General features: G+C 40.4%; 2 protein-coding genes across 2 annotated transcripts in view; one reads left to right on the top strand and one right to left on the bottom strand.

Annotated features, from left to right (window-relative positions):
* Positions 1-15,631, top strand: part of cacna1da (calcium channel, voltage-dependent, L type, alpha 1D subunit, a) — a 54,476-nt gene extending 38,845 nt beyond the window's left edge. The window contains 19 exon segments of the mRNA XM_078247453.1: positions 709-792; positions 4,816-4,848; positions 5,787-5,915; positions 6,015-6,080; positions 6,177-6,268; positions 6,388-6,547; positions 6,965-7,092; positions 7,209-7,305; positions 7,421-7,523; positions 7,668-7,769; positions 9,341-9,474; positions 10,256-10,372; positions 10,759-11,147; positions 11,954-11,980; positions 13,667-13,795; positions 13,958-14,097; positions 14,497-14,603; positions 14,852-15,169; positions 15,326-15,631. Coding sequence (XP_078103579.1) covers positions 709-792; positions 4,816-4,848; positions 5,787-5,915; positions 6,015-6,080; positions 6,177-6,268; positions 6,388-6,547; positions 6,965-7,092; positions 7,209-7,305; positions 7,421-7,523; positions 7,668-7,769; positions 9,341-9,474; positions 10,256-10,372; positions 10,759-11,147; positions 11,954-11,980; positions 13,667-13,795; positions 13,958-14,097; positions 14,497-14,603; positions 14,852-15,169; positions 15,326-15,631 — 2,661 coding nt within the window.
* A 3,416-nt stretch (positions 15,632-19,047) lies between these two features.
* Positions 19,048-22,569, bottom strand: LOC144516246 (parapinopsin-like). Its single transcript, XM_078247452.1, has 4 exons — positions 22,242-22,569; positions 21,684-22,012; positions 20,077-20,319; positions 19,048-19,164 (listed from the first exon to the last, which is right to left on the bottom strand). The coding sequence occupies exons 1-4, from the start codon at positions 22,567-22,569 to the stop codon at positions 19,048-19,050; spliced, it is 1,017 nt and encodes a 338-aa protein (XP_078103578.1).
* Between the last annotated feature and the right edge of the window lie 750 nt (positions 22,570-23,319).

Genomic DNA, 23,319 nt, shown 5'->3' with positions numbered 1-23,319 from the left:
TCTGTGTTGCGAAAAAGGACAGGATGCTAGTAAGAGACACAGTGTGGGGTGCAGTGCTGACTTTCTTTTTCAATAAAATAGCACAAACTGTTGGCAGCAGTGTTTCTGCATGTAGTATTAGTATCAGATCTAGTACTCTGCTGCTCAACCACAAGCTGTAGAAATCAATACACTATAATCATTCACCATTCAGCTAAAGAAGCCAACAGGGGTTCCTGTGTGTTTTAAATTACCAGAATAAGTTTATATACATATTAGTATAGAGTAAAGACTTTTTGTTTGTGCTGATCTCACATCCAACTTGCCCACCACTCGCTCCACCTCACTCAGGGCTATTTTGGGGATGCCTGGAATGTGTTCGACGCCCTGGTTGTGATGGGCAGCATAGTAGACATTGTTCTCAGTGAGATTGATGTAAGTAAAGCTCAGCTAGAGCGAGCCCCGCTGCTCTCTGTCCTCTCTCTGTTCGGGCAACCTCGGCCCACACTGCAGGTTTACATGGCAGGACTCTGATTTCTGGCTTTGTATCTGATCAATCTTAATACTTTATCTCCTTTTTCTCTCTCTTTTTGTCCTCCCCTGACCCTGCCATTTCATCAAATTCACTCTTCTGATCATCTGTCCGATTCGGTTACCCTTTCCTTCTCTTCATGGTCTTTCTCTTTGTTTCCCATCTGTACCCTTACATGTAACGCCATGCATTAACAGCACTATTTCGCTGATGCTTGGAACACATTTGATGCCTTAATTGTTGTTGGTAGCGTCGTCGATATTGCTATCACTGAAGTTAATGTAAGTACTACTCTCTTCTGCCTTCCAAGTTGAAATGAAGCCTTACATGAAAGCCACATGGCAATTGCCAGAATTCATCTCAACCTCTAGTGCAGTGGATCTCAACCTTTTTGTCTTGAGGACCCTGAAAATGAAACATTGCCCTCTTGACAAGAGTTGAGAGCAGATCAATCGATGAGTGGGTTTTTCTTCTTTAGCGTGTATAGTTGTAGCCTCCACTTTAAAATTTTATCTGCTAAACTAAGAGCTTATCATGCTAAACCTTTGCATAGCTATTTGTGGAAAGGCTTTAATAGTTGTCAATGTGCCATTGGCTTATTCTGTAAAGCTTCAGTTTGACCTTCATTTATGTCCTGTTATTAGTGCTACATCTACAGTACAATGAGTTATTCAAAGTCTGTCTCGTTGGAATTTTGCTTCTGCTAAATGCTCTATATCGTCAATGTGTTGCAGAACTGTTTGTTGCAGGAATCATGACAAAATGTGTGATGAACGTGTTGATTGTTAACCCTTTGGACACAGCAGTGAAAACACGGGTCAAAAACAGGAGTCTGTCACATTTCTTTGTGAACTGAGGCCTGTATTTGGTTCAGAGCAGAATAATTTATGATGTGGTTGTCTAATTCTTACTCTTGTTCGTTTTGTTTCCATAGAAACTTGTAGAGGCAAGTATGGCAATGAACAAAAATGTTGTGTGTGTGTGTGTGTGTGTGTGTGTGACCTAATGTTTATAACAACTTTATCTGCGTGACCCCTTTACAGTGGATTAAAAACTAGATTTGTCATTGAATGTTTTTTGAACATTCAATGTTTGTAATTTAGAGTAGCACATAGATTTTATTTTATTTGACAGCTTATTTCAGTACTTTTCAAAGTCAGTCGTTTTGAAAATTAATGTCAAGGCTCCATAGAATAGTGGATGACTACTTCTCTACATTAACTGACTTCAAAAATACTCTTCTCTTTATGGCTCTTCACAAAAACCCTGAAAACAAAGACTAAATGTCTGTGATCCACTTTGTTGTGCTTTGAGATTAACTGTTATATAAATGGTAAAGATAGTTAGATTTGTAGTCCAAGATACAAAAAAACACCAGGAGACTAAAATGAATACGTATGGTGATGACGGTGCTTGTTAAAGGGGCAGTGTAGCCACACACTGCTGCACCACTCCTCCCCCCATCCTGAGTGCTCTCACATCTGAGCTGCAGTGCTGTTTTTCTGGAGTTATAGTTCATTTTTTCTGTGTTTTCTCAGTTTGTGTTCCTAAATGTGTGTCTGCATGAGTGTATAAACAAGCACCAACTTTATTTAAAACATACAGTGGTGGTGGTGTGTGCAGGTTATTATTGTTATGCATGTGTGTTTTACATACATGTTTATACAGTTCTTTAAGGTGTGCTGTATGTATGATCGTATGCGTGTTGTGAATGTTGGGGACATAATGTTGATTTCACAAGGACTTTTAAAGTTGTTCTTGTGAGGCACCTTGCATCCATCCATCATTTATTTTGTTTGCGTTGCATGTTGTTGTTGCTGTTTGTGTCATACAGCAAACTAACTAGATCAGATTCAGCATTTGTAGCTGATCTACAATGGGTTTGCATTTTGATTTATTGATTTTTGCTTACTTGCTTGCCATCTCTGTTATGAGCTGTGTGATTGTTTAGTTTCTAACCTGACTACCCTGACCTTTCCAAATGCATGCTGGGAAGCGTCAGCCATTTACCTCACTCCCTAACATCCTTTCCATGTCCCGCCTCTCACAGATGGCGCTCGGCCAGCAGCTCCATTCCCCTCCGGTCAGTTTTTTCCATAGAGCCTTGTGAAGTTTGCCCTTTCTCTCCTGCCATACCCCTCAATCTTTACCTCCAGACAGGATGGCCCTGGAGCTCAGAGCTTGGAAGTATCCATCCTACACAACATTAAGGATAGTTTTAATATAGACTTTGTGAAGCTCAATCCACTTTTAAAGCGGAAAATCGTGATGAGATTTTTAAGAAATGTCATCTTTTACTTCCCCTAAAGTTGTGTAGGCCAATGCAGGATCACATATGTTTGATTTAATGCATAAATATTAGGTAAAACAGATAAGTCATGTCGTGAAATGGATATAGATTTTGTAGCAACTAAAACTTAGAATAGGCTTCAGTCACAGTCCTCGAATTAAAGAAAAACAATCCAGCATCCTTTTTACCATACTGTTATCAGATAAGAATCTATGAAGAAAAACTTCCTCAGCAGGTCAGAAGACACTGAATTAGTCCGTATTTTTGTACATTTACACTGATGGTGGTTTAATGCAGCTGAGTTTGAGGTTCTTTGATGATCTTGTGTTTGTGTCTCTGTGAGTGATTGTCTCTGTGTTTTGTTCTGTCTTCCTGTAGTGAGCTCTTAAAGCTCAGAATGGAGCTCATGTGTAGCGCAGGTGTGTAGACTCCAGTCAGGTGCATGAACAGTAACTACACTCTCTACTCTTCACAACTCTCTGCCTTTACTCTTTGTCTATTCCAATATGACTCAATCTGTCTGGTTTTATTTCCTATGCCAGTATTGGTCTCTATCTCTTGTTTTCTCCTTCGCCCTCTCTGTCTTCCTCTCTCCTCTTCTGTTGTTCATTCACCTCTTTTTGCACTTGACTGTGAGAGTGCCCTGCTATGGCGGTTTTGTTGCAGGGCACTACTGACATGCATGAGTTGCTGCATTGCTATGAGTTCACCAAAGGCTCCTTATCATCCAAATGTCTTGCGTGTGCGTGCAGTGCTTCCGCAGCAACGTGGCAATGCTGAACGCATGCTCCATCAAGGCTGTGGTCAGGATTACCTAAAGAACCTCCTCAAGCTATTTCTACATTTTTTGTTATTGTTTCTGCTCATTCTGCACCTCATACTTACGGTTTGTGAAGTATTGTGCTGAGGGATTTGAATGAAGCCATTTCTGTCTGGAGTATCTCTTTATTTCCAGTACTAAGCCTTCTGATATGACTTTTTTCCGTGAGTTAAGTTAATCTCATTCTTTTGCACACAAAAAAATTATATTATCAATATACGGGTTCAATCTAACCGCCACCACTATGATTGATTTTACTTTGCACCTGGACATTCACTGTGTACAAAATGCTCGCTGAATACTGCTGATATCCTGTAATTTATAGTTAAGACTAGAATCACAAACAATATCTGTGTATGAGTGTGGATTTGTGTGGGCGATGTGTAGATCAAATTATTTTATTATGCTCAATCTCTTTTTGGTCAGCAAGCATTTTCATCTCGGCCACTGAAAAATACTTGGTTTACAAAAGAAAAATTACAACCCAGAGAGATTGCAGCTGTCTTACATGTACTCCAATCATTTTAATGGGTGCCATTAATGATGCACACAATGTATGATTTTTGTCCAGTTAAGTCATATGTTGACGTGCCTGAATCCGCCCAAATGTTGATATACAGGAAAAAGTAAGAATTAGCTATGAGTTGAGGCTCTGTAAGAATAGCAGACGGTGCTTTTATCATGACACAAATTCATAACATTTGTTACGTCAATCAGTCCATTAACATTTTCTGAAGCTAAGCAAAGACATCTTAACCATAAAATCCATTCAATCCCATCAGTAATGACCATTACACTGGGGGAGTGATAAAGTTGTGTGCAAGTCTTACATGTTACTAAGTTAACAAGTAATTTCATGTTGTTCGTCAGTCTGACATGCAAGCATAGGAATGTTAAGCTGTAAACCTGTGGCAGTCCTTTAAAGTGTTAAGATATGTGTTATGTCTGTCATTATATTACGTTTACAAAGACAGTGATACATGAATGTCTGTCTTTGTCATAGTGAAACAATAAGACAGTTTTGTCCCGTCAATGAGAAGAGTATAGTGACTTTGTTCTGTCTGCGTCTTGACTGACGTGTGCTGACATTGTGTGATAAAGACGTTTCCAATGTAATGTTTACGTGTTTGGTCCAATGTGTGTGAGAGCTGCGGGCTCTGTACAAGTCATTAATACAGGTCTTTGATTTTAAAGCCAACGGAGACTCCTCAGGTGGATGAGCAGGGGGTAAGATGCTCCGTCCCCAACCCCCCAACCCCTCCCCTTTAGGGCCATGCCATGTTTAGATCTGCATTTCTTTGTTTGATATTTTTCAGTTACACCTCCTATGATCTATTGCTTATTTCTATTTCATTTATTTCCTCATGGTATGTTCCCATTCTCTGTATTTCATTCATTTGTTTGGTTTGTTAATTTGCTTCTTTTTTTTGTAAATTAGTTTTTCTTTTTCCTAAATGTTTGGAGTTATTTCTAAGGAGAGTGTGTCACTCAAACGTGACGCTGCGTGTCCTGTTAGATGGGAGTGGTTTGTGCCGCTCCTCGCGTTTGTGCTGTTGACAATACAAAATGGTCTCTGTCACCATTCTTGCGTAGGGTAGTGACCCATGGATGACCCCTGGGGATCAGGTCACCCAGCTCTGACCTGTGAACCTCCCGGCCGACCCGTTCGGGTTGGCCCCACTGTGACTCCGCATGCAGTGACTCTGGACTGAGGGTGCCATGCTTTTTCTCCAGCATGCTTGCCTCCTTGCTTCTTACCCTGTAGGTCTGTACAGTCACAGGGCTCCTGACAGTGCTTTGGACGCAGACTAACAGAAACATATCAGCTGCAGCTACACTGCTTTAGAGACTTTAATTATGTTTTGACCAGAAATTGTCTAAAATCTGCAGCAGTGTGTGCTGTATAGAATAGCTGCACTGTGAACATGTAAAAGATATTGCCACCACACCAGCAAACTAATCCATGCTCAAAGGCACAACTAGGTTTGTTCTAAACATGCGGTTTTGCCTGTAAGATGCAGTGCTGCTTTCTCAGCCCATATGTATCTGGCTCTGGGGTCTCAGTTCAGACCGCATCATCCCGTAAAGCACTGCCAGGTGCTCTGTGTCCACTACATGCACTGTTGCTCTCCTTTCCTCTCTGACACCGGACTGTTTCTCCACAGAACACGGAGGACAGCGCTCGCATCTCCATCACCTTCTTTCGTCTGTTTCGAGTCATGCGGCTGGTCAAGCTCCTCAGCAGAGGGGAGGGCATTCGCACTCTGCTCTGGACTTTCATCAAATCCTTCCAGGTGAGGCGCAGTACAATTATCTGATCAATGATTGAGGGAAAATTTAAAGTCACACATATTAATCTTTTTCTCTACTTTTTTCCCCTCTCTTGCCTGAAGGCTCTGCCATATGTCGCTCTTCTGATAGCCATGCTGTTCTTCATCTACGCTGTCATTGGCATGCAGGTTGGTAACTAAATGTGACAGAAAATATTTTTCCTCTGCGTTACCCTTGTTGGTAAGGTTGCAGTTAAATTCATGTGCACAATATTTCTGCATCAGGTGTTTGGAAAGGTTGCCATGGTGGACGGCACACACATCAACAGAAACAACAACTTCCAGACCTTCCCTCAGGCTGTGCTCCTTCTCTTCAGGTGTGTAGGATTCTGGGTTCAGGGGGTCATCAGTTAAATGAGGCAATGTGTTTTTAGTTTTTCTGGGATACTTAATTGAGTGATTCATTTGTGTCTGTCTTATCTGTATGGTCCATCAGGTGTGCCACTGGAGAGGCGTGGCAGGAGATCATGTTGGCCTGTATGCCAGGGAAACTGTGTGACCCGGAGTCCGATTACAACCCTGGGGAGGAGATGACGTGTGGCAGTGGATTTGCAATAATTTACTTCATCACCTTTTACATGCTGTGCGCCTTTTTGGTACGTGCAAAAATTTACAAAGTTGTAATATGAAATTGGCCGTAACTCAATAATAATCTGTGCATCTGTTAAGAGACAGCAACAACCAAGACAGCATCATCGTAGTTCCTTTCCAGTAAAGCACAACATAGTCACAATGTGTGTCTATCGTTTGAATTTAGTTTAACTGATCTAGCCTGTAAGACTCATGAAAATAGCATGTAACATTTACAGCCCTTTCTAAACCATATGATAGCCAGTATTTACACTTTTATTTTGGAGTTTAGCTGTATTTAACCTTGATTGCTGTACAGTATAGTTAAAATACAAAATGCAAATATTCAGTGATAGTGCTTGATGTGATTTGTAGAAACACGTTAAAAAGGCCCCACAATGCTAAGCAAATGTATGTAAGACAACTTGCTTGTGCCCCTCCAGATTATCAATTTGTTTGTGGCGGTCATCATGGACAACTTTGACTATCTCACACGTGATTGGTCCATTCTTGGTCCACACCACCTCGATGAATTCAAGAGAATTTGGTCAGAGTACGACCCGGAAGCTAAGTATGTGCTTTATCAGAAAGTGTTTCACATTCATGTTTCTGTGCAGTCGTTTGTCTCTGTCAGTAAGTACATTGGCTGTTAATGTCTTACTTACATCTGTTTTTGTTCTCATACAGGGGCAGAATTAAACATCTGGATGTTGTGACACTTCTTCGTCGAATCCAGCCTCCTCTCGGCTTCGGCAAACTGTGCCCTCACAGAGTGGCTTGCAAGGTCTCTTCTCCTCCCTTATTTCATCATCTCATTTACAAAATACACACAGAAATACTGATTATTTAGCTGGCCTGTTCTACATTGTTAAAGGCCTCTATGTGCTCTCTTCTTTCAGAGGCTGGTAGCCATGAACATGCCTCTGAACAGTGACGGCACAGTCATGTTTAACGCCACTTTGTTTGCACTGGTGCGCACTGCCCTGAAGATCAAAACCGAAGGTATAAGACAAATTGTAATCACATTACACTGTTCATACAATAATACTCTGCTGATACTTTCACTGAACGTTACCTGTAATTACGAGCTTGCGTGGATTTAAAATGGCTGTGAGCTGGAGTACTGGTTGTTTCCCTGTGGTGCAGGTAATCTAGAGCAGGCCAACGAAGAGCTGCGAGCTGTCATCAAGAAAATCTGGAAGAGAACCAGCATGAAGCTTCTGGATCAAGTGGTGCCTCCTGCTGGTGGTTAGTGGAATCTGCCTCTGCCTGTCAATGAAACACACACAACTCCCTGTCCTGTTATAGTTTGACACACAATCCCAGCTAAAGCAGCTCACACACACACACACACACACACACACACACACACACACACACACCCCATATGCTGTTTGCATAAAATTACAGGAAGCTCCAAACTGCTCTTTCATAACTATGTCCTCAAATAGAAACTCACACACACAAGTAACGCTGTATTGTGCTGTTTCTGCTCTGCTCATGTTCTCCTGGTTGCCCCCTCAGCAGTGTGTTTCTTATCTATGTGTGTGTTTGATCCACACTCTTTGCTCCTGTCCTGGATTCTAATGGAGGCCACTGACTGTCTGCTGGGCTTTGGGCTTGCATGGCCTTGTAGACCTCTGTGCAAGTGCATGCTCTGTCTTCCTTACTAATATCTCACTCTCTTTTCTTATTTATCTGTCTCTCTATCTCCTCTTGTTGTCTTAATCTCTGTCCTTTTCTCACTGCTTGAGCTTCCACAGCTTATTCTTCTCACACTTTTATATCTCTGTGTCTAAAACTCTGAGGCACTTCAGAATATTCTGAAGCAGTTCTGTTTTAGGGTGGTGGCATGGAACTAGTGTTGCCTCTCTCTCCGATCTCTGTCCCCAGCGTGCTTGTTTAAAGTGATTCAGACCCCTGCTTCAGAATGATTCTCACACACTCTTCAAATAAATCCATATATATGCAAGAACATGCACATACACAGTTTTAACATTCACTGACTAGCACACACCGTATAACAAAAAAGCATACATGAGCACAAACAGGTGAATTAACGCAAACATACTGACATGTATGATGCACACTGTTCTGTAGATCTGCTTGCTTGCATGTGCTAAATTAGTAAATTAAATGGCAATTTTCTGACATTTAAAAAAGAATGGTTCTTACACCTTCCTGCCTCCCAATAAAAAATATTTTTAAAAATTAACACATTTAAAAAGTGTCTTAAAAAGAAATGAATGGCAGTTGTTTAAGATAAATATTATCTAAATATTTAAAACCTAAGCTAATTGAAAAGTAGCAGTATTTTATAATCATACTGTTTGTTTATTTGTAGTCTATCTGACCTGGATTCTTCTCATTCTGTCCTCTTCATCAGTAGGGACAGAGAAGTTACATTAGATAATACTCACAGCTTCAATGGTTTATATTGATACAATTAAATCCATCCAATTTAAAATCAAACATACATATAATGTAGAAGATCTCTTTTTTATGTATCATCTAAAGATGAAGGTTTTGTAGCACATATTTGATTTTCTGTTGTTTTTTTTAAACACAGTGAAGAATCTCATGCAGATTGAGGTACAGTATATACACCATCATGATGGATGTATATAATTGGGATATAAATCAATTTTGGTTGACTGGGGGTGGAAGAGTGCCTCACTTGTCTGCAGTCCTGAGGTGATGGACCCACAATTTTTAGGGGAATGGACGAGAGAGGAGAAGAGTCTCTCCTTCTCTCTCCTAGGGTACTGTGTGAAGTGACCTGCTGACACAGGAAGCATTTGTGTGGTCTGTTCACTCAGATGATGAGGTAACCGTGGGGAAGTTCTATGCCACCTTCCTGATACAGGACTACTTTAGGAAATTCAAGAAACGTAAAGAGGAAGGCCTGGTGGGTGCTCACCCGGCGCAGAACAACACAGCTATCGCATTACAGGTGAGTCTCACAGTGTTTGTGTATTATTTATGGGAGAGAGATTGCATTTCATTCAAATATCATTAAGTGTGCTAATGTTATGGTTTATGATCCAGCAGGACATTCATGATCTTGGTGTACAGTATGAATCTGTTAATGTTTGTTTTATGTTTCCGATGTGTGAATTTGTTATTCGTGTCTCTGCGTCTTTAAATATCATAGATGTTGATGTTAAGCGTGTGACATCATCTCCAACCATCATTTCATGTGTTTTCTCTGCATCACAATTCACTCATCGACTCATGAAATTCACATGCAAAGCTTGTCGCCATTTCTGTTACCTTATAATGTATGATATATGGCTAAAATATTCACCCATATATCATTGTAAGACAGTAAACATGACCAACTTTTAATTTATTTATAATTACTTACATGTTTGTGTATATTGTGCTAATTTGGTTAATTACTCCTACAAAGTAAAGGGAAGGGGGGGAAAAGTAATTATTAACTCACTGCAGCATATGTGAGACAAAGCACAGCTGGATGCTACACAAGACATTTCAGCAGAGTAATCCTTCTTGCAGGTTGCATTCAGGAGAGCACATTTGTCTGTCTGTGTATTCTCATCTCTCACAGTCTGTCAGTACTGTAAACGTCAGGTGTTGCATATTCCAGCACAGGTGTGTGTGTGCCCAGTATGTGTGGTGGTTGTGACTGTATGATGTCAGATTTCCTTCTGTGAGTTGTAAGATGAAGGTCCCCGCTGTAGCGTTTAGCCCTCTTATTGTCATGGTTACAGGCTGGCCTTCGCACGCTGCATGATATTGGGCCCGAAATTCGCCGAGCGATATCATGTGATCTGCAAGATGACGAGCTAGTAGACTTTATTCCAGAGGAAGACGAGGAAATTTATAGGGTAACTGATTTAATTTTACATGACAGGAGGAATGTTTGTGGCAAAAGTTAAATATTGTGCTTGTAAAGTTACTTATTGGTATTCTGAAATAATCAGCTAACTATGTAGTAGATGTATTGTCTGTAGTTTATATTACTACTAAATGTAGCTTTTACTTAATTTTGGCTTTCTTTGTTTTTCCTCCATTTCAATTCCAACAAACTACAAACAGTGCATTCATTTTTGCTCACGTCATGTGCCATGAAACCAGCTTCTGAACTTCTTTTTGCTCATACAATTTCTGAAAAGAAAATCAGCCCTGAGACTTAACATCAATAGCACATTTGTTTTGTTGTTTTGTAAGAACTACAAGCTCTGGTGGTTTTACTTTGAGCATTCTTTTACAGCGCAACGGTGGACTCTTCGGCAACCATCTCATGAACGGTGGTCATCGGCGATCCAACGGCCACCAGACCAACGCTACACAGCGACCTCTGCAGGTGCAGCCTCCACCTCACTACGCCCACATGGAGCAGCCAGTGGGACGCCTGTCTCGAGCCAACGCAATGTCCAACCCCAACCACCATCACCACCACAACCACCATCACCACCGCCACCACAACTCCTACGGAAAGTCGCCCAAATCCACCAACATCAACCTCAACAATGCCAACGTGTCCAGTCTGCCCAACGGAGGACACCATCGTTACTATGAACATGCACCTCCCAATGGCTACCCAGGTCTTCGCAGCTCCTACTACGACTACGACAAGCCCCGTACACCCCAGGGTCAAAGGTATACACACATTGATCATCAGCATTTGATCTGCTGCAGAAATAGTTAAAACAATAGATGTAGAGTCAGCTGAAATATCGGTGTACCCTGTGTCTCTGAGCACATTTTGTTTGGTAGTGTGTAGAAATTCAATTGACAGATTAAAAAAAAACATTGCAGAAGTTTTGAAATTCATCATGTTCCACTGTTCACCTGAGATGCTTTCTTAGTCATTTCATGCAGCTATCTGACTGAGCAAATTAAGAAGAAAAAAACATTAGTTTCTATGCATTGTGCTCGCTGAATCGAAAAGGACATTATCTGTTGCAAGTATTTTTTTTCCCACAGGCAGGACCTAGCTTCTTATCAGACCTTCCCTTTTCACAAACCTTTATTGTACTGTAAACCCTTCACTCCATAATGAATCACAAGCCTACTCTCATACTGACAGTTAATTTCATAAGTGATCAATAGTGCACTTATCTCCTGATTTCCCATGCTCAGTTTAGTCAGCCGCTTCAGTATTGGGCCTGTTTTTCTTTAGTACCCAATAATTTTGGGGGACAATTTCATTGCTGCCACTTTACAAAAGAGAAATGATTTTGAGTTTGTTTCTTATCTTAAGAATAGAAAATGGAATTGTCGACATCCGCCGTCACGCTCTCTCCTCCTCATACATATATATGAGAATGCTGTATATGTTTCATATACTGTATGATATATATGTCATGTTTTCTCTGCCCATTTCTCTTTGTTTTCTCCCCCCTTTTTACTTCCTAACCAAAATGCTTTCTCTCAACCATCCCTCCCTCTGCTTTCTTGGACAGAAGGCGCTACTATGAGACCTATGTTAGGTATGTTGCTTTTCTAGGTTTGGCTCCAGCAGTATATCTCAACAGCAAAAGAAGGAGTTTATTTTCACGTTTTTTTGTTTCATTTTGACTTGGTTTTGGATCGGGGAATGGTTGCATCCTTGCTAAGTCAGTGTTATGTGCTATATGCTGGCCAGTCACTGACTGGTTGTCATCTGCCTTTGTTATGACGCAGTTGTGTCAATGCCTTAAAGTAGAAATAATGTAAATGTTAGTGGCCAGCATATTGCTGAGAGCAGCCCTGCTTTATGCATGAATAAAAGTAATGATAAAGCTTGCTTTGAAAAAGGACCCAGATGCTCGAAAACAAGGAGGTGTATGAGAATGATACCAGTCACCGCTAGTTCTGTTTAGAGATGCACCGATTACAACTTTCTAGGCCGATTCTGATTTCCGATTTTTCATTGAGTTTGACTGCCGAAACCGATTTTGGCCGATTCTGATTTCATATTTTCTAACCACCTTACAGCACACACAAATACTTATTTTCTGTCTTTTCTTTAATAAGAACATTTTGCATAGAACATAAAACATTTTTTGAACAGATAATCTATCGCTATAAAATAGAACTATATAAATGACTCCTGGTGTGGGAAATTCACTGCATTTCGCTGTCTTTGTACTCTGCACAATGACAATAAAGTTGAATCTAATCTAAAAAAAAAAAAAACTCGGAACAATCCAGCAAATAGACAGTAGGCTACTCTGGAGTTCTGTTATCTGAAACAGGTGATTTAACGTCACCGCTCATTTTACACACAGTTTAGCAACAAAACTAAACGCTGAGGGAAGATTACTACTTTATTATTATTATATTTATGATTATTACTTTTTAATGTTGGTTTGGAGCGGTATGCATCCCCACTAACCTGGAAAGCGTTTTAAAACAGTAATGTTAATACAGCGTGTCGGAGGAATACACACAGTCTCCTGCAGCGGGGCATCAGAGACAGGGACCGTCACCGCAGCGTTTGCCAATGTTAGCTTCTTGTCTCATCTGGGGTCTGATAAACAGTAAATTCATCAAAGTCAGTGTGACCAACGCTATTTTCCGATAAACTGTAGCTGTGAGTGCGGTTTTCTGGTTCCAGTTCAGCTTCAGAGGGGAGAGAGAGCGGCTGACTGTTCGCCTGAGATCAGTAGAGCAAACGGCTCCGCAGAGCCGTGTATAATTACGACTTTATGACATTTCATAAACAGCTGATGGAGCAGCGGTGCGTGTGCACGTGCGATGCTGATGTTGCGTGATGTTTATCATGCGGCGCCCGAGTGCATTTGACCGGCATAAAATCGGCATATGTCAGACCGGTCATGGCCACGGTCACGTGAAAATCGGCCAGTTCCGGTCACCGGCCGGTCAATCGGTGCATCTCTAGTTATGTTTTACGCTCATATCACCAAAAGTGTCCTACATTCACTCCAGACAAGATCTGTGTTTTAATTAATCTAACAAGAACCTCAAAGTGGAGGGGACGATTACATGACAGAGTGATGCTTTTCAGCTCGAAATGTCTTGCTTGTTGTCTTGGTTTGGCTGTGGTTACTAATTATAAGAGTGGGCAGTTGCATTGCTGGCCCCTGTATGCATGCCAGTGCACGGCCATATTCCAGTTACTTCCCGGCAGCGTGCATGCACACTCTGACCCCTGTGCCCTGACTTCTTATTAGGTCCCACGGAGTCGATGGACACCACCCCACCATCCGCAGGGAGGAGGAGTTTGATGAAGACCGCTTCTCTGGGGAGTATTACAGCGGGGAGGAGTTTTATGAAGATGACAGTATGCTGTCAGGGGACAGGTATTACTCTTTCTGAATTATGTAGAAGTCGTTGTACAGTTGTACCCTGCTCAGAATAGGAAAGAAAGATGCATAAAAACCAGAAACTTTATTGAGGGGTTTTGGGATAGTGTGTGCAAAACCATTGCAGTCCAACATGCTCATTATTCTATATGTTGACAGGTATCCTAACAGTGACACAGAGTATGAGACTCCCAAAGGTTACCATCACCCCGACAGTTACTATGACGATGACGAGCAGCCTCTCTACCGCGACTCACGGAGGTCACCAAAGAGACGGTTGCTTCCTGCCACACCTCAAGGTATCTTACCCCCTGCAGCATGTAAGTTCAACTTATACATTGTAACCTATACATTTTAGATAAAACACAAACATATTATGCCACATAATATGAGCAATCATTGCTAGAGTTTAAATCTTGAGCTGACACGTGTGTCTTATCCTATATGCACACAGCATCACCAGTAACACAAATAAAATGTAATAGTTATCACTAGATCTAAATTAAATATAATGTGTCAAGCGTAGAATAAAATATTATGAGATGAATCAACATATAAATGATAATTTAATTGTAACTGTAAAATGTGAATTCGGCACAGATTTACCCACTCACCCAGTTTCATATTCCTTGAGTGTTTGCATGCTGTCAAAGCTTCCTGCATGAGGTCACTCACTGGTCCACTCGTGACTCGTTCAGGTAACAGGAGGCCATCCTTCAACTTTGAGTGTCTGCGCAGACAAGGTAGCCAGGACGAGCTTCCACATCAGCGTACTGCTCTACCACTGCACCTTATGCAGCATCAGGTAACACAGGCACATGTCTCACGGCACTGTTTGCTCACTTACACTGTTTTGAACACTGCGTCACGTTTTGTACATGTTTGGAATGTGTTATTTCCCTCAGTCTCTAAATGTATTGATATAAAACCCGTATATTTGTTGAAGCAAGGTACATTGTGCACACATCCTCCTGTAATAGCAGTAGTTGTACAACTTACACTGTGCTACAAAGTGTATACAGTTTGTATCTTGTGTCTCTCCTGAACCATCAGGTAATGGCTGTAGCAGGCCTGGACTCCAGCAGAGCCCACCGCCTCTCCCCGACCCGCTCCACCCGCTCCTGGGCCACTCCCCCCGCCACTCCGGCCAGTAAAGACCAGTCACCATACTACACCCCTCTCATCCGTGTGGACCACCCGCACAGGGAGAGTGCTGCTAGCAGCCACGTGTCTCTGCGCAAGAGCTCCTGGTACACAGACGACCCAGAGTTCTCCCAGAGGATGTACTCACCTGTCCACCTGCAGGTGCCACCTGAGTACCACAACCAGTACCACCAGAAGAGAGGCAGCGCCACCAGCCTTGTGGAAGCGGTGAGTTTGAGGCTTGGTCAGGAAGTAGGGAGAGGAGAGGTGTGCGTGACCAAATCATTTGATTGTCAAAACAAAATAATAAGATGAGAAAAACAAGATCTACAGTATCTAAAAAATCTACAGTAACATATTCTTTCCTCTCATTCTGTCAAGCAGGTGTTGATATCAGAAGGGCTTGGGAGATATGCCAAGGATCCCAAGTTCGTCGCTGCCACAAAGCACGAAATAGCAGATGCATGTGAGATGACAATAGATGAGATGGAGAGTGCAGCCAGCCACCTGCTGAATGGAGGGATGGCCCCGAGCGTCAACGGGGTCAACGTGTTCCCCCTTCTGACTTCAAGGGACTATGAACTGCAGGACACTGCAGCCAGCTACAGCGACGAGGAGCCAGAGACAGAACCGAGAGCTCCTTATGAGGAGGACCTGGCAGACGAGATGATCTGCATCACGACTTTATAGCAGTGGCTGAAGAAATCTGTCAGACTACAATAAGTGAAAATTTTAAATAGAAATGCATCTGTTGGCTCCGACCAAAAGAAGTGCCTTTTACATTGAAGATAAATAGGCATATAGACAAGAGACACATTAGTCCCGTTCATTTAATTGTTCTCCACCTGCCGGCTAAGGAGGTCACGACAGAGCCAGATACCATCCCTGCTGAGCACAGAGGGACTGACTGCAAACCTCCTGTTAAAGGCCTTAAGCTGGAGGTGACGTACAGGTTCAGCATGCAGCCAGTCAGAGATGAGGACATTGATGCCAGTAAAAGATGGACCAATTGGCAAAAGTGTGAGATACTCTCTTGGGTGGGTCTCTAAGGGTGATGACAATCAGATGTACGATGTCATTACCTCGGTCATTTTATTAAGGTTTGGCATATCATGCAAGTTTTCAATGCAAGCATAGAAAGGCATATCTCCTCCCATATTTGTTAGTATGACTTGATCCCTTTGTTGTTAGAGCAGACCGTTTAATGATCGCTACAGCTGAGTCAAAAAGTGAAGTACAGCAGTAGAGTTGTACCAGATTATGCAGGAACTAACTGTCCTACTTATAGCATCATTCAACTTGAGATATGTACTTTTGAAGCGACAAACGCATTTGTGATGAATGCACTAGCAGGCAGGTTATTTTAAAATTTTAGAATATCCTGATTAATATTTCATAGTTGATATGCTGTAAATTGTATTATATAACAAAAGAAACTTTGTAAAGAGATATTCTATATTTTGTAATTATGTATCATTTAAAAGATCAGCAATATGGACCCTTGTGACGCCTGGTATGCTATAAAAGCAGACTTGTATTATTTTATTAGGTACAATATTCTGATTTGCCTTTTGTTTCTTTTTTGCTAATATGCACCATTTAGTTTGCCTATGAAAACAGCATTTTTAAGAGGTTCTGCTTATGACAACACTACTGCACAAGATATGCAAATGGCTTTGATTTCTTAGCTTAGAGTACACGTGTTACTTCATTAAACCAACACCAGTTGCATAAGGTTAAGCCCCCTTTAAAGGAGCATTTTTAGGATCCAGCGCTAAAATTTTATACAGATGTGATGAACACATTTGTTTGCATATTTTGTGCAGGGCATGCACAGGAATTTAAAATGCATAGTGCATTAACAATGCTGCTTTTTTAGTTGGTTTCAGAGTAAAACCTAGGTTTCGTCAGCCCCTACTGAAATGCCTTTTTGCTGTTGAAAGAACGAAAAATGATATGATGGTAATAACAGGGATAAATTAATATTTCTCATAGCTTGTGCTGGGATCTTCCATGACATACTCTTTGTTGATGGTGTAATAATTCAATTAAACCTTTGTACTGAATCTTGGCAATCACATCTTAGCCTTCATGTAGTGTGTGAGGCCTCACAGCCTGTGGTGGCAGGAGACACATGCACACATCCAAAGGTCAAAAACAGTCCAACATGTGTTGCAGGTGGAAGGACAGAGGGTGTCCTGGTGTCAGGATGCTGGAGAGAGGCTAAGCAATACTAACCCCCGCCCCTTTCTCTCTCAGCCTGCCTGGTTCCTGCATACACTATACCTCGTTAGGCAACGGTGACAACATATCATTCTCATCTTACCTGTCAGTCACAGTGTCCCACAGTGGAGTCTTTGAAAGAGATTGAACCTGGTCTTTGTGTTTTTTCCCTAAGCATATGTATTAATGAGAACAGTAGGGGAAAACTCACGCTGGATGCATAAAATGAGCAACTGAAGCCCACAAGTTGGAACACATGACAGAACAGAATATCTCTTAGTTTTTATCAATTACCATCTACTGATCTATTACAAAACAGATACTGAACTAAATAAACTGAAGTGGGCTTTTTCAGGCATTACCATGGAGAGTTTGAATTAGCACCAAGGATATTTAGGGTTAATGTGTTGTTCATGAGTGTTTGATTTGTAAGTGAGTGCGTACTGTATTCTAATTCAACCGAATACTGTCATGAAAATGTAGGTTTTACATTTTGTGTGCACATTGAAAGGGCTCTTTGAATTGTTTGTGAGTAAAAAAAAAAAAAAAAGTGTTCTAGTCCTTTTGTTGACAACTGTCATATAAAAGGACCAATGCACATAGCAGGCACATTGTACTATTCGTAGCAATTACAGTACTGATGAACTGAAGATATGCATTATTTTGTAAACACTTTTAAAAGTTGTGTTAAACTAAAGATGAAAAGAACTTACTTTTACCTCATGTCAGGGATTCCTGAAAAAAGAAAATAATGATTTGGTTTAGTCTATACCAATGGTATTTAAATATTAGCACATAGCTGTTTGTCTTTGCACAAGTAACTGTATAGTGCTTTTGTTTCTCCTTTTTCTAAACAGATTTATGTATTAAGGTGAGACAATTTTGTACTTTTTGTGACTGTGTGTATGGTTTAGTGGAATCTATATTGGTCATTTACACCTCACCTTACAATGCTGGGAATGAAAGAGTATTCAAAAATATTTTCAAGGTGCACTGCTTCTCTGTTCGCAGGTAGGGAAAAAATTAAATGGTAAAGTACCAGTTTACAGAGAAACATATTGATTTGAACGTTTCTATTAGTTTTCCTCATATTGTTATAATTATATTTACTATTACAACTATTAATGTTCTGAAAGCTGTATTAAAATAGAAGATAATGTAAAATATGTACAAAAGTATGGAAAGACCCATGGTAATGTTCTCTACTTTAAAGTCTTGATATTTGCTCCTTAATGTTTTTATTCCGTAAACATTATTTATCTTAGTAGCAAATGCTTTACCATAACCTTCTAGGTTTTTTATCAATACATTTTTTGTATTTTTCATTTTATTTTGGCCTTGACTTTATTGAATCGATACTGATATTTTATTTTCTATTGATCATCATTGAATAAACTTATGCTGAATTACTGTTCTCATTTATTTGTATTCTGCCCTTTTTAGAGAACACTGTTTTCATCACAACTAAGTTTGTACAAAAAAATCTTCATACCTACTATGAAATCACAGTTAATCACAGTTTAAAATCTGAAGTTGAATAAGATTTATTGCCAAATTAAGTTTGTACAATAAACATATTAGAAGGGAATAAACAATAAAGCAAAGTGTTAAATGAAATTCGCTGGGGTTGTATCCCTGGTGTTTTTGAGCTCATCTCTAGTCAAGGAGCTCCGGGAACCGAAGCCAAAAAAACTGAATTAACAAAATAAAAAATAAAAAGACAAAACAATGCACAGCAAAACACCGTTTTTAACAAACATTCAAACACGGAAGTCATGGTTACACTATGTGTGTGTAGCAGGTGACCAAAAGGATGTGTAAACTGTGTTTTAAACATTTAAACCAAAAACATTTTTAATAGATAGTTGTAGGTGTGTGTACTTTTAGGTAGGAGACACTTTGCCGATTGAAATCTCGACAGTCGTTGCCCCCTCTGAATTATCATCGTCCATCGAGGGCTCTCTCCCACACAGTAGGAAGGGCACTGTGTATTTACGAAACTATAGAAAACAAAATGAGTCATAAAAAGTTAAGCCAAGAAGATGCATACTGTCTCTTTTTTTTACGTACATTCAACATTCAGCAGCTAGTACAAGATGCAGTTTTGTGCATACAGTACAAACATCAATCCAAATCATATACATGATATACAGTATGCTATGTAATAACATGTAACTAATATTCAACAATAGTGTTAAATATATTGACAAATAAACAATAACTTCAAAAACAGTAACACTTTTCTTTAACTCCCCTTATTTAGCATTTATAGGCAGTATATAAACATTTGATAAATAGTTCATAACGCAACATAATGTGGTTGTGAGCAGAAATAAGTGTTTTAATTATTATTATAAGTAATATAAAAATAAGTCTTTATAAGAGAAGTTATAATTGTTGACAAAAACAGTATAATAATAAACACTTAAAATGTCCTTACATCTGCTTACAACTACATTATTGTGTGTTATACACCATTTATTACCTGTGTATATAGTGTTTATGAATGCTAAATAGGGGGAATTAAAAAAAAGTGTTACAATTGTTCAGGGGACTTTTTATAATACAATAATGTTTTATGATACAATAATATCCATAAGCTCTTTGTTTGTTTTTAGGAATGAAGAAATTCTATTAAAAAAAGGCACTGAAAAGAAATCTTGATTTTTATATGTGGAATTTATAAAATGCACCCATTAAAATTATAATATTTAGAATAAAACAGAAAGAGTTATTACATTACATGTAGTTATGTCCCCCAACAGCCAAAGACAAGGCATACTGTCCATCAATACCACCAGATGGTGCTGACGTAAAGTATTTGAGAGGTGATTCACAGCAAGCTTTTCCCCTACATTTTGTCCATCACATTTGGCAAAATTCAATTAGTATTCTTTGTGGTGTTACATTACCTGTTTGTTGAGGTAGATGTAGATGATAGGATTGTACACAGTGCTGCTCTTGGCCAAGTAAACAGGCACTGTGCCTACCAGCGGGTGAATCTCCACATCAGGGTTGTAGACCACCAGCATGGCCAGGCTGGCATAAGGCAACCAACTGATCAGAAATGTCAGGACCATCAGAACCACCATGTACGCCACTTTCATCTGTCCTCTAGCTACTGCACCGCCTTCCAAACAGGCCATCTTTGATACCTGTAACACAGAATATTGTTTAAAATAGTTAGGGGTCCATGATAATGACAGGGCGCCACTGCTGCATGTCACAATACACCTAGTCTATATCCACAACGTTCCACTTCTGGGATTGCGGTAATTCCACTGGATGTTAACTGCTCCTCAGATCTCTGCAGGGTAAATCCAGACAGCTAACTAGACTATCTGTCCAATCTGAGTTTTGTTCCACTAAAACGAGTTCCTTTCGCGGAGCACTAACTCTAATCTCAGCATTTTATTATTCATACAGTGTGTTGTGTTATTTCTGATTCTACCTCACTACCTAGACAAATATTTGCGGTATAACGATATATTGACTCTACTATATTCTGCATTTAGACAAACTGACTGTTCATATTCACTGTGTTATTACTGACCCACATCACTAACTAAATTACATCTTGCACTATCTGTATATTGACTTCACTACTTCGCATTCATATAGACTATCTATTTATATATACTGCGTTATAACCACAATTTAATTTGCACTAACTCTATTCTGACTCTTTACTACATCTCAGCAATGTTATAGATTGTCTATTCATGTATATTATGTTATTACCTTTCCACCTTCGCATTTACATCGACGTACTTACTAACACCTCACTTTGCGCCGGCTTTGAACTGCCTACTTAATCTGTACCTTTGTAGCCTATTGCACTCTGTTTTCTTGTACTATTGAATGTGAAACTGTATGTTGTCTTGTACACTCACGCTTTTCTTGGCCAGGTCGCCGTTGCAAATAAGAACCTGTTCTTAATGGCCTACCTGGTTAAATAAAGGTTAAATAAAAACGGCGGGCGATGGCTTGTTAGCATCAAAATGGCGCCATAGGAGGTACGGGTTGTGGAGAGAGACTTACCCCCTTGAATATTTACCTAGCAGGCTAGGCTAACGTTGTTGCACTAACTTTAGCAAACGTCGGCGTAGCGTTAGCTAGCTGTCTAAACTTGTGAAAAGCCGAAAAACATCCCCGTCCAAGCTGTGTTTCACTTTCCCTCCAATATTATTATAAACATAATAAAGACACCTGGACTCGGTCAGACCAAAAGCCATATTTGGCAAGACCATGCAGTGGCAGAGACCGAGACAAGTCCGAGACCATAGAAAAACAGTCCGGTACTACAGCCCTGAACGTTATCACGCTAGCAATAACAACTTAGTAGTAACCGAGGCAAAGTTATGTATTAATAATATTTAACAAGGGGCATGCATTTTGGACATTTAGCTAACTCAAAATCACCTAATGAGTGTGGAAATATGGAAATATTTAAATAATGTACCTCAAAATCTACAAAAATATTTACAGTACTTAGCCAGCCAAATGTATAAATGCTCACCTGGTGTAATGTCCACATCAGCTTCCCATAAGATGCCAAGATAATGGCAAAGGGAACTGCAAAGCACACCGCAAAGTAAGCCAGGATGTAGGAGAAATTTTTAGGGTCTCGGTTGTGCCAGTCTGGTGCACAGGACGTCCCAACGCCCTCCAGCTCATACCTGCCCCAGCCAAACAGGGGAGGCAAGTTCCAAGTCAGGGACCACAGCCAGGACAAGGCAATACCTCCAAAGGCATGCTTTTTTTGGAAGGCCATATGCCCCAATGGCTTACATACAACAAACATCCTCTCCACTGCGATCAGAGCAACTGTGCACAGAGATGTAATGCCTGCGGACAAGTGAGGCAAAGCAAAGTCATGGGGAACACAAGCAGGAAAGGGCCTGCTTATTACTAAAATCGAGAATACATATTGTAAAGGTGTAAACACAGGGATGAAATGATTGTGCCATCCTTGTGTGTTGAACTAAATGTTTATTTTACATAAGAGAGGCTACATGTTGCACTATAATTCTGAAATAATATAAGCAGGTAAACCTTTACTCCTCTTTTCACTCACCAAACAAGGACACTGCAAAGCCCTCCATCACACACCCTGTTCTTCCCAGGGAGAAGTACCCCTGGGCGTTGTTGACCACAGACAGCACCCCTCCGGTCATGGCTGTGCCCAGGTCAGCCACAGCCATGTTCACCAGAGCGAAGTTGAGCGGCTGCCTCAGCTGCTTGTGCATGAGAGATACAATGATCACTGTAGCGTTGAGAATGATGGCCGGACCGGTGAAAATAGCCATAATGATGGAGAGAATGATGAATCCAAGGCGTGACAGAGGGGGTTCCCCATGTGGGCCCACATAGGAAGCATTTTGGAAAAAACCAGATGGTTCCATGGATGCAACGCTAAAGAAGTGGTCAGGTAGTTTCTTCTTGTCACGGTGCTTCTAGATGTTCAATATCTCACTGCTTGAGTGTGACAGCTGAGATTAGATGCCCACAGTCTAAGCATAAGTCCTCTAGATCTGGGCTTAACAAAGAGTAATTCCTCTAAATGATGATCCTTGATCGCTCACCTTTTGCTGGATTGTAAAGGCAAACGCTCTGAGGTCTAAGCCATTTTTTCTAATAATGCTTGTGTAACCTAAACCCTGTTATGCACAATCAATAGACATATTTTTTTTCAGAACAACCTGGGCAATCAGGATATGTATGCTGCAGTGATGTCACATTAATGTGTAAATTGTTACATGACTATGAAGACAAAAGAAAAAAATCACCAGAATCACCATCAGGATCATCATCCTTGCAAGGCCAACAACAACAAAGAAATGCTCGGGTATTGTGTAAATATTGATGAGGGCTGATGATCTCTTTTAGATTCTTTTTCTCACTTTCTACATCTCTCTCTCTCACTTTCTCTCTCTCACTCTCTGTCTCTCTCTCACTCTCACTCTCCTCACACAAATCAGGGGTCAGAGAAAGTTTAATCAGCATCAAGTCAGGTCAAGTTATTTATAGAACACATGTAAGAAGGACAATAGATGTTGACCAAAGTGCTTTACAGAATCATTTGAGTACATTTACACTATTAAAGTAGGCTACTTGTTGCAAACAAAATAAAAGGGATTGTGTAGTTATGTGGT

The sequence above is a fragment of the Sander vitreus genome, chromosome 4 (assembly GCF_031162955.1).
Source record: "Sander vitreus isolate 19-12246 chromosome 4, sanVit1, whole genome shotgun sequence".
NCBI lineage: Eukaryota > Metazoa > Chordata > Actinopteri > Perciformes > Percidae > Sander > Sander vitreus.
The sequence above is the reverse complement of the archived record's forward strand: the minus strand, read 5'-3'. Positions and strand labels throughout refer to the sequence as shown.

Coding starts and splice junctions, on each gene's coding strand:
- LOC144516246 (XM_078247452.1), bottom strand. CDS start 22,569: ATGGAACCATCTGGTTTTTTCCAAAATGCTTCCTATGTGGGCCCACAT. Junction 22,013..22,241: donor CTTTGCAGTGTCCTTGTTTG/GTGAGTGAAAAG, acceptor ACTTGTCCGCAG/GCATTACATCTCTGTGCACA. Junction 19,165..20,076: donor ACATCTACCTCAACAAACAG/GTAATGTAACAC, acceptor TGTTTTCTATAG/TTTCGTAAATACACAGTGCC.